Below are 11,204 nucleotides of genomic sequence, written 5' to 3'. Positions count from 1 at the left end.
CCAGATTTCACAGAAACTCTTCCCACTCTTCACCAAAACCTGACCTCTCCCAACATGTGGTGTCGAAAGAGCATCTTAGCCGAGCTCTCCTCTCCACTGGAGAAGGTCCTTCTGATCATATTGAATTCCTTCATATTTGTGAAAAGGAGTGGGCATGTCTGTAGGAAAAGTGAAAATATATTCCTTCAGCCAGGGAAATCTCAGGTTTATTTCACTCTACCTGGTCACCCCAGAGCATCACAAGCCCAGGCATCGAACCTTAGCATTTCCCTTTGATTTGCAAGAACAGATTTGTCCCAGTATTTCGGAACCTCTTGGCAATGTTTGACTCACACCTGTTCCAGGCCACACAGCCAGCCCAGGTCCTGGATCTGGTCTTAGCTGGCACAAACACCCACATGGTCTGGGACCACAGCCCAAAGCTCAGCTCCTGAGAAGGGTAGATACCTGGATATAACCACCCTGTAACAAGGTGGAGCCCATCCAAGCCTCTCCAAGCTGGGCTCCAGACTGGCCACCTTGCACAGCCGCCTCCCTGAGAGACTGTGCAGGGTATTTTAGGAGTTGTAAGGTTTTCCACTCTTACCTCTTCCAGATGGGCAGTGCACTGGGTGCTGGGAGGGAGGGTGCTGGGAATGGGTGGGGGAGAACATCTGCTGTCCCACAGAGAGAGCTGCTGGAGGAGAGAAGATGAGGAGGGCACCAGACTGCAGGTGGGTGGATGAGCAGCATCTTCTCACCAGCTCCACATTCTTTATTCTCTCCCTGGAGTTGGGAGGGACCCCGTAGCTCTCTCCAATGCATCCTTACGGTTTGACAGTCAAACCTTCTCCAACAAACCATTACAATTATCGCGGGCAGTTTAAGGAAGAGAGAACAAGCCTACACAGAGGAGGTATCCTGACCTCTTCTGCATTTTTCCTAAGGCAGCGTTTCCTGATGATCCTGCAAACAAATCAATATCTAAAAAGCCTCCTCCACCTGTGAAACATACGCTCAGAATAAAACCTCCCAGCCTGTTTTTGCTTAGCAATAAATACTTAACTTCCACAATTGCACCTGCCATGCAGGTTGGATGTGGACACCCACATAATCTGCTTTACTCTCCTTCCTAGGGCCTGGCAGTCTGGCTTGCAGCGGTTCTGTAGGACAGCTGGGCACGCACCTCAGGCGCCCAAAAGCACCTAAAAGGGGGTGAAAAACATGTCACAGACATTCAGATTTAATTCCTTGTTAGAAAAGTCAAAGACTTCACAGGTATGTAAATAAAGAGCTAACTACTTATGTTTGTATTTTTATGTAGGCAACGGGATTTTTTTTTTCCCCCTAATCTCACTCTCTCATTCAGCAACCTGGCCACTTTTTTATCCAAACAAAACAAGCTTGGCAAAGTTATTAATTGCTAAGAACAAGATCTTTATTGATTGGTATGAGGATCAATCACTTTATCAGCGGGTAGCTCTGTTAGAGCTGCCTGTGAGCAGGGTAGTTAGCTAAGAGATATCTGTCCTGGGCCCTGGGGACTTTCACAGAGGAGTCCAAGGTCTCTCCAGCGCTTTTAAAAATGGCAGGTGGTGGAGAGAATTCAGATGAGGTGAGATGGGGAAGGGTCCCTGTGACCTTCCCTCTGGCCCCAGCAGCCACCAGTGATACCCCTTCAAGAGGACTTTGCAGGGGCTGTGCTGGTGGCGGGGGGGTGTTTACTTGAGCCACAGCCTTTGGAAGGGAGGTGCACCCCCAGGTCTGGCTGCCTAAGAAGCCCTTAGGGCCAGATGTACCTTCTTCATATTTCTGTCTGTATTCGCAGGGCTCGCACCTTTGGCAGGACCCTCTTGCAATCAGGTACCACTTCTCACCCTCAGCTTCAGGAGAGTCGGACAGCGCCACTCTCCCCCCACCGCAACTCCATCACCTTTTCTTCGCCCCCACTTAGGAAAAAAGAAAAAGGGGGGTGGGCATGGGAGGAGGGGGCTGCAGCTGGAACCATCTCTGGCAACCCAGCTCTAATCTCTCGCAAACCCCTGCTATCAAAGCTTGGATCAGCATATCTAATGTAAACGAGCTTTCACACATAAATAACGTGCCACATCTGGCTATTTGGTTTTTATAGCGTCTTAGCTACCGAGCGATTTATAGAGGGCGAGCTTGTTAAAGAGCAGCCCGGCTCGGCCGGGGGAAGTTGTGGCTGCCCAGGGCGCAGCGGGGTGGGAGGTGTGAAGAAGCGAGGTGGGAGCGCCGGGCGAGGGGGGGATTTGGGCAGAGCCAGTTGGGGGCCGGAGTCCCCGCGCCGGCAGAAAGCGGCTTCTCCGCATCTTTGGGGAAGGGGGGCCGGGAGGAGGGCTCTGCCCCCCGGGGGAAGAGGGGCCGGCTCAGCGGCAGGGCCGGGGCAGGCTTAAAAGAGCCATCCAGGAACCGACGTGTTTGCGCTTATAACCAATTTATTACCGCTGAACATATGGCCAGTATTTCGCCTGGCGTCAGCCACCGGGGAGGAAAGCAAACAGCCCGCGCGATGTAAAGCCGGAGGAAGGAGCGGCCGCCCCTGCACACGGCGGAGACAATGCGAGAGGCGCGGAGCCGCCGCCGCGCTCAACCACCGCCCGCATAGAGCCCCCCCGGCCCGCAGGTGAGCCCCGTCGCGCCGGGCAGGGGGCGGCGCCGGGCCGCAGCGATCCGCGCCGCTGACAGCGGGGAAACGGGGGGAAAAGACCCCGCGGGAAGCCAGGAGCAGCAGGTGGGAAAGGGCTTGTGCGGGGCGACGCGGGGAGAAGTTGATGCTGGGCGGCCGCCGGAGGAGCCGGCAAGGGGGTCACGTCCCCTTGCCCCGACGGCGGGGCTCCGCCGGCCCGCCCTCGGCCCCGGGTGAGCGCCCGGCCGCCCCCCGTGCGCGCTGGGGCCGGGGGAAGCGCGGTCACACCGGGGCGCTCCGCCCGCCGGGCCCGGGGAGGAGGGGGGAGCCGGGGGCGCTGCCCCCCCGCCCCATGGCCCGGCGGCGGGACACTTCTCGGCTGCGACGGCAGAGTCCGCCAGAGGACCGAGAATGTCCCCGGCCCCCGCCTCCGGCTCGGCCCGCCGCGCCGCTCCCCCCTCCTTCACTCCATCCCTTCATCTGCCCGGCATTGCCCACGCCGCGCGTGTGCGCCCCGACTCGGGCCGGAGTGCGTGGGTCGGGTCCCCTCGGGTAGACCCTTCCCCGTCCTTCTCCCGAAAAGAGCCTGACCCCCCCAACCCGCCCCACTCAAGGTGTGCGGACACCAGAGTCTTCCTCGGAGGCTTAACATGGAACCCCCGGCACCCCCACTCGCGACAGACATCCACAAGCTACCTGCGAACACCCGCTAAGCCCTGCGTGTTGTGCGTGCGGGTGTGAGAAGTAAATTCAGATAAGAAAGTGCTCTCAGCCGTAAATCCCCTGCATTCCAATCGCCCCCGGCGAAACGGGTCGGGTTTTTCCTTCCCGAGGAGAAACATTTCGGACAAAGCTTAATCTCATTGGGACACGTTTAATCATTAGAGAGACGGGGACGAATAGAGCCGGGGGGCTGCCTGGAGGGAGAGAAACATTTGCCCGGCAAATAGAACAGTTTATAATAGACTGGAAAGGGAAGAGAGGCCCCAGGCTGGGCTTATAGTTTTGGCCAAGGGGGGGGGACGGAATTAAATAACACAAACAAATAACTGTGTCGGGCGGCTGCGGGGTGCGGGGGGCTCCCGGCTTTGTGCTCGCACGCATGGCCTTAACAAACTGCCTCCGCCACTATTGGCAATATTTTCAAAGATCTCATTAAAGTGCATTTATCAAAGCCCTAACATGTGCCCTCCGGCTCTGACATAACCCCGTTAGCCTCCAGGGAGGAGAGGGAAAAATCCCAATTTCTATTACAATTCGCCACCTCGGGAGGTTGGTTGGAGGGCAGGCTAGATCTAGATCTACAAATTTATAAGTAATATCGGTGAATTGGAAGGATTTCTCCGTCTTTGAAGCTTCGGGGGGAAGGAGATAGAGGAAGCGTGAGAATAGGAAAGCTCATTTAGATTCCTATGTCCTGGAGAAGATTTAATTGTCTCTGGGAGAAAGGCAGGCCGGCGCCCGGATTTTGGGGGGTGGCAGGGGCTTTCTCCTCAGACTCCATAGGGAAGACTGGTGCCGAATCCCTCTCTCTGCGCAGGGGAATCTTTCCCCTTTCTCCTCCCCGTTTCTTTTTTTTTTTTTTCCCCAAAAAATCATCCCTAACGCCTTCGTCAATACCATTTTTCCAGCCGTGAGCAGAGCCGGGAATTTCACCCCACAGAAACTCCGAGCCCCGCACGTTACAATTAAGTTATTGAAAGCGACGGAGGATTCAGAGGACTCCGGTTTCCCCCGATTTCAGGAAACAGGATTATTTTTACACTCCTTACCTCCCGGCAGGGATGCCGGCGTGCCGGCTACTCCGGTGCGTGGGCTCCCCGTCCGTTTCCCACGGCCTGGCGTGGCCGCGACCCGCCGAGCCGGCAGTATCTCTGCGGAGCTGCCGCTTCATCCCTGCGAAATACCGCTTAAAACCGGCAATGCGGGCTCTCAGAGGATGTAGCGATAGCTTTGGTTTGGATTTATTGTATGTTGGTTTTTTATCCCAAACAAAAGATGTCTCCGGTAAGGACGCGGCTCTCCTTTCCCCCGCCACACTTTAAAACAAAGAGGGTGCTGCTTACAGGTGAAGCTCCTAATAACAATGATTAGGAGTGACACGGGGTGCACTTCCCTTTCCCTATTTATTTCAAGTGTAGCTCATTCTACGAGATAAAATAAACCTGTCCCCCTAACAAAGGCTTTGTGTGGGCTTCGCTAATCCGTACCAAGCGGCGAGGTGCAGCTCTTTTTGTTTGTTTATTTGTGGTCTGGAGAGAGGGAAAACAATAGCTCGCACCTACGCTCTAATCAAACAATAAACTAATCCACTTGACGCTTGTTATCGGAGATGGGATGCGGGATGGGTTAGAGGTCAGAGCGAGCGAACCAACCGCACTGGGAGGGGTAACGGAAAACTCCCTCCAAACACCCTTTTATTAATTTCTATAAATATTATATATTATCATACAGTATATATGTGTATGATATCACTCGACGGAGAAGGGAATGAAGTCAGGGGCGTCGGTGGCTTAGAAGAGAGGGAGAGACCCGGCGTTTTGCGGGGAGCGGGAACCTTCGGGCCGCCGGCGAAAGGAGACGCGATGAAGCAAACGAGGGCATCTCGTCGCTTAAAAACACAACCCACGGGCCGCCCGTGGCGTGGCCATCACCCACACCACTGCCTCCTGCTCCCCGGCTCCTCTGCTCGCTCTGCGTATACGGGGCGGCGAGGCCACGCGTGACCGATCCCCTCACACGCCGCAGCCGCGGAGAGCGGCTCAAATGGGCTCTCGGCCCCCTCCGAGAGCCTCATCCTCTGTTAAAAAAAAAAAAAACAACCAAGTTTAACGCCGCTAAAATCAACACCCTCCTCCCGTGGGGCGACGGGTGCTCCCCACGCAACTCGGGGCAGTGGGGAACAAACAGAGGAGAATAAGAGGAGGCGAACGGCGGGTGTTTGAGCTACCTGTGAAAGCAAACAGGTAAACACTCCCCGCTAGCTGAGCCACTTGTCCTGAAGTGCAGCCACTCCGCCTGTGTACACGCACCGCGCCGCCGGCCTCCTCCGGGCTTCTGCAAACAACCCGGCCGGGCTGAGCCCCCCGGGAGTGGGCTGGGACCCCGGCGGGCTCCCCGCACCGCACCACCCCCTCGGCCCAGCGCTGGAGCTGACCCCCCCACCCGAGCGGTCCTCGCGTGGGCAGGGCCGGGCCGCCGCGGCGTGCGGGAAGCGCGGCCAGTGGGGTCCCAGCAGGGTGCGGGAGGGGGACAGCGCGGGGAAAGGCTCGCAGGGCGACGGGAGCGCCCCCCGGCTCTCTGCCGTCGGGTTTTCTCCCCACGCAGCGCGGCGCGGGGCCGCGTCCCGGCCCCGCGACCCCTCCTGACGTCAAAAGGCTCGAGCGGCTCTTACGTCACCCTCCGCCAGTGATGTCACCGCTCGCTTGGTGCGGAGGGATTGCGGCCTCGGCCCGCAGCGTTGCCCACGAGTGGGACCCCCTCACTGCCGGGCCCGGGGCTCTCTGTGCCCCCGAAGGACCATTGTTTCCGGCGGGTTAACGGGCTCTTCCCTGGGAAAACCTTTGCCTCTCAGTTATAGGGCCGGGGGCCGGGCGGAGCCCCTCGGAGCGGTGTGCGGGGCTGGGGTGAGCCGGCCCGCAGCCCCCCAACGGGGTCGCGTCCTCCCGTGGGAATCCCCCGCTCTCGCCGCCCTCGGGCCCCACGTCGTGAGGAGGTTTGCAGGAACCTTTGCCCGTGTTGTGGCATTCCCGCGTCTGTTTGGGTTTGGGTGAGGTTTTATTATTATCAGTGATCATGATTATTTAAAGTCCGGCTCTTCACGCCGGCCCGAGGAGCGGAGCTGCCCAAACGAAACGCGCCGCCGGCCCCGCCGCCCCGGAGATGCTCTGCATGGCCCTTCCCGGCTTGGCTTCTGCCAGGACTGTTTAATTCGGGACTTTGTGTCGTCGTCCTGCCGCTGTCGCGATTGTCATAGTTATTGCGGCCGGTTTTTCCCCTGTCTTTGCGCGGTGGGAAGGAATTAAAACCCCGTCCTGCCCCATCCCAGCGAAACGCCGCCTCATCCCCTGCTCCGGGCAGTTCGAGCCGGGGGGAATAAATCAATCGATAAAACCGAGATTTGCTGGAAATTAAAGCTCTATGTCTGGTGCGTGCCCCAAGCCCCTCCCCCAAGGAAAAGGGAAGCGGAGCGGGGGGAGCGCCCGCCCGAAGGGGTTCCCTCGATATCGAGGAAGGACTCCGAAATGGATGAAGAGATAGCCATTGAGTGCGGTTGAATACCATGACAACTAGGAACAACCTCAGATTTATTCCCAACAGTTAGGACACATTGAAAGAGGGCGTCAATCACGTATTATTTCGCCACTGAAATAAATGCAAAAACTGCACCGAGACAAAGGGTTCCAACAGAAGCCGGACATTTGTCTACATTGCGGACATTGTTTCCAGCTTAGCCATAGGGTTGTATTTGTGTTTGCGCGGGTCCGACCACCCAGGATGTGCTCAGGGGCTCGCTTAAAAAAAAAAAAAGGGGGGGGGGGGAAGGCAAAAAAAAAAATCCCTGGGCATTGTCAGCCACATCACATACTTTATGGGAGGCAGACTGGGGGCTGGGGGAGGAAAGATGGGGGGAGCGGGGAGGGAGAGGAGGGGAAGGTGCGAATACATTGATCAGCAAGGAGGATGTCTGAGCGACCGTCTTGCTGCTCTTCCCACAACCAGCAGCCCTGTTCCCGCTCCTTCCTCCTGGAGAAGAAACTCGGTCAATTTCTAGTTCCCAGAAACAAAGGTGGTGGTGAGAAGCCCCTTTTCAAAATGTAGCCCCCCCCCCGGCCCGCACACCACCCGCATCTCCGCGCACAAACCCATTTCGGGTCGGGGTCCGGCTGCGCGGCTGCTCGGGGTAGGGACGGGGGCTCTGGGGAAAGGAAAGAAGGAAAGGGAAAAAAGGAAAGAAAAAGAAAGGAAAATAAAAGAAGGAACGGAAAGGAAAGGAAAGGAAAGGAAAGGAAAGGAAAGGAAAGGAAAGGAAAGGAAAGGAAAGGAAAGGAAAGGAAAGGAAAGGAAAGGAAAGGAAAGGAAAGGAAAGGAAAGGAAAGGAAGGTCCGGGCTGTGCGCAGGGCCAAGGGTCCTCGGCGGGTGCAGGAAAAAGAAGGAAAGAAGAAAATTAAAATTAAAGTTGGTGGCAGACAGATAGAGAAGGAAGAAATTGGGAAGGAGGGCGGTGTCCAGCCCCTGGGAGCGGGAGCCTCCGCGGCCGCGCAGCTTTGCGCCGCTCCGCAGGGACCCGTGGATGCTGCGGGGCTCCGGTGCCGTCTGTGTGCGTGTGACACCTGGAGATCCGGCCTTCCAAAACGTCCTTTTGGAAAGCAGCTCCTTCTTTAGCCCCTTCCTCCCCAGGTCCTGAAAAAAAAAAAAAAAGTAAAATAAAATAAAAAAGGACATATTTGAAAGTCCACTGGGCTCCAGCCCATTAAATTAACCAAACAGGCTGAGTTTTATTCTCCTGGAAGAAGAAGGCAAAATCAATGAGACCTCTTCAAATAAAGCGTGTGTGTGTCCCCCAATAATCACGTCCCGGATCTCCCCGGGTCGTGCCTGACGATCGCGTTTTGCCAGTCCGGTTAATTTCGGAGCAAACTAGAATCAATTACTTGCTGTTTAATTTCCAGCGTTCATCCCTAAGCCTCAACCAAAATATTGACCTAGGCGGTTTAGATAAGTTGGTCTCTTGCCATCTGAGCCGCCTCTCGTTTCGGTCCCGCGCGGGGCTTGGAGCGCGTCCCCGCGCAACACCGCGGCCCCCGGCTTTGCGTGGGCGCGCAGGCTGCGGGGGGGGGGGGGACACACCGCGCATGCAGCCTGCCTCGCTCCTCAGCACTCCCCTCTCCATCATTAGTGCTTTTTCCTCCCTGCTTTTCAAGGCAGTCGGTGGAAAACACACTTTGGAGTGTGCGGAAATATCGGGCTGGTGCGAGGCTCTTTGTATGTAAATACCGTGTTTTAAAAAAAAAAAGGAAAATCACACCCTCCCTCTCTCGCTGACACACACACACACGCACCCGCGGAAGGGCCCTCCCCACGCCGGTAATTAACTGACACGTTATACCACTCATCACCAATGGTGGAAGCTCGGAGCTCGCCCAAAACCCGCAATTTCACATCTGCAAACACTGTCTTCATCCACTTGACTTCCAAGACCCGCCCACACGTGGCCAACCTTTCCCGGGTTTCATGTATTTTTTTTCTCCCTCCTCTCGGCAGGTTCATGTGTGAGGACCAGCCTTATATGGACTGTTCGCTCCAGCAATGGCTCGTTTTTTTCAAGCGGCAGGAGCGGGTTCGGGGTGTTTAAGCAAGAACCAGAAGTGATTTTTTTCTTTTTTTCTTTTTCTTTTTTTTTTTCTTTTTCTTTTTTTTGTTTTGTTTTGTTTTGTTTTGTTTTTGGCGTGTTTTCCCCCTTTTCCCTGGAGTTACAAACTATTTCCGAAGCCAGCTGCTTCTCCCGCTCTCGGAATTTCCCCCGTGGCAGAGCAAGCCCGTAGAAACCAGCACCGCAGAGATCCGCCGCTGCGGCCGGGGCCCCGTTTCTTCTTTGGCACAAAACCCTTCGGTTATTTTTCTATAAATCCAGATTATTCTGTTTTTTCCCTCCTCCACGCGTGCCGCCGCCCCGCAGCCTCCTCCCCCGCTGCCGCGCGTGTGCTGCCGTCGCCGCTCACGCCGTGACACGGCGGATCGGAGAAAGCTGCAGCTCCAACTTTTCCTGCCTAAAATTTGGCCGGAACATGTCCCTGACCAACACAAAGACGGGCTTCTCGGTGAAGGACATTTTGGACCTCCCCGACACCAACGATGAGGACGGCTCCGCCGCGGAGGGCGGCGAGGAGGAGAGCGAGGCGCCGGAGCCGCCCAAGAAAGCGGGAGTTTTGGGACAAACCCCCTTGGACACTGTTCAGACGCTGCCTTTGAAGAACCCTTTCTATGATAATAGCGATAATCCCTACACGCGCTGGCTGGCGAGCGCCGAGGGCATCCAGTACTCCCGTAAGTACCGCGCCGCGGGGATCGGGACGGGGCAGCGTCCGCGGGGGCGGCGGGGCCGGGGAGGGGAGGATGTTACCGCTCGCCACGTCTGGTCGAGCCCCGGCCGGTGTCTCCATCCGCGCCCCCGGCGGGGCAGAGCCCGCAGCCGGGCGGCGGGAAGGATGCGGGCGGGATGCGGGGGCGCGCAGCGAGGACCCCCCCGCCGCTAACGGGGCTCTCCCCGCCGGCTCTCCGCAGTGCACGGGCTGACGGGAGGCGGCGGCGGCCAGGACCCCTCCGCCAAGTCCCCGGAGCCATCGGCCGACGAGTCGCCCGACAACGAGAAGGAGGCTGCGGGCGGCGGAGACGCGGGGAAGAAGAGGAAGAGGAGGGTGCTCTTCTCCAAGGCGCAGACCTACGAGCTGGAGCGGCGGTTCCGGCAGCAGCGGTACCTGTCGGCGCCGGAGCGGGAGCACCTGGCCAGCCTGATCCGCCTCACCCCCACCCAGGTGAAGATCTGGTTCCAGAACCATCGCTACAAGATGAAGCGGGCCCGGGCCGAGAAAGGTATGGAAGTGACTCCTCTTCCCTCCCCGCGGCGGGTGGCCGTGCCGGTCTTAGTCAGGGACGGCAAGCCCTGCCACACGCTCAAAGCTCAGGACTTGGCAGCCGCGACTTTCCAGACCGGAATCCCCTTCTCCGCCTATAGCGCCCAGTCTCTACAGCATATGCAATACAACGCCCAGTACAGCGCTACCAGCAACCCCCAGTACCCCACAGCACACCATTTGGTACAAGCGCAGCAATGGACTTGGTGAAGCCTGGAGGGGGGCGCGCACACACACACACACACACACAACCACGAAAACAAACCAACAAACAGGAGGAAAAACAAAAATGAGAGAGAGAGAGAGAGAAAGAGACAGAGACAGACTGAGACTCCAAAAATAAAATCAGAACTGCGGGGGAAGGAATGGAGAGGGGAACGCTATTATTATTATTATTATTGCTATTATTATTATTATTATGGTTTTTTCGCTCTCCCGTTTCTTTTCTCCTCCATTTTTTTGGGGGGCTCGGTTTCATTGCGGGGGGAGGTGGGGGGGAAGGGAGGGGAGGTGTTTTTGTGCGTCATTGTTTACAGAAATTTTTGCGCCATTCAGAGTGGTCCTGTCTACCTACAACTAAAATAAAAGGGGGGGGGGAGAGATCGTCAGAATTAAAAGAATAAAGAATGAAACCCCCCCCGCTGCTCCTGTGGTTTTGTGGGGATCGTGCGGCCGCCGTCACGCCGTGCGGGCCCCCCCGACACGGACATCTCGATTGCTTCCCCTTCCCGGAAAAATTTCGGCTGCCTGTAACCCCGACAACTATTATCGGGCATATTTTTATATCTCGTTGTGATTATCGCTGCCGTCAGTAGCAGCTAGGGCTTGCAGTTTGTTTTATCTTATTATTTGGGGTTTGAGCCCAACTATTCCCGAGTAACCCCGAGCAGAGGAAAAAGAAACGCAGATTAAACCCTCTCTGCTCGCTGCCGCAGGAAAGC

General features: G+C 56.8%; 1 protein-coding gene across 2 annotated transcripts; it reads left to right on the top strand.

Moving 5' to 3' along the window:
* The first annotated feature begins 2,440 nt into the window (after positions 1–2,440).
* On the top strand, positions 2,441–10,707 carry NKX2-2 (NK2 homeobox 2). 2 transcript variants are annotated; one of them, XM_071807295.1, is made up of 3 exons: positions 2,441–2,626; positions 8,894–9,676; positions 9,914–10,707. In XM_071807295.1, the coding sequence occupies exons 2-3, from the start codon at positions 9,418–9,420 to the stop codon at positions 10,471–10,473; spliced, it is 819 nt and encodes a 272-aa protein (XP_071663396.1). In that variant the 5' UTR covers positions 2,441–2,626; positions 8,894–9,417; the 3' UTR covers positions 10,474–10,707. The 2 variants fall into 2 exon arrangements, with proteins under 2 accessions (XP_071663396.1, XP_065691862.1); XM_065835790.2 differs by lacking the exon at positions 2,441–2,626 and having other exon boundaries at positions 8,730–9,676.
* Positions 10,708–11,204: the final 497 nt, after the last annotated feature.

This window comes from Patagioenas fasciata, chromosome 3, assembly GCF_037038585.1.
Source record: "Patagioenas fasciata isolate bPatFas1 chromosome 3, bPatFas1.hap1, whole genome shotgun sequence".
In the NCBI taxonomy this organism is placed as follows: domain Eukaryota; kingdom Metazoa; phylum Chordata; class Aves; order Columbiformes; family Columbidae; genus Patagioenas; species Patagioenas fasciata.
Note: the sequence above shows the minus strand (reverse complement) of the source record. Positions and strands in the feature narration are given on the sequence as shown.

What these genes read in the sequence shown, in the direction of transcription:
- NKX2-2 (XM_071807295.1), top strand. Translation starts at nt 9,418, where the DNA reads ATGTCCCTGACCAACACAAAGACGGGCTTCTCGGTGAAGGACATTTTG. An exon ending in CGAGGGCATCCAGTACTCCC is followed by an intron (nt 9,677 to 9,913) that starts GTAAGTACCGCG and finishes GGCTCTCCGCAG; the next exon opens with TGCACGGGCTGACGGGAGGC.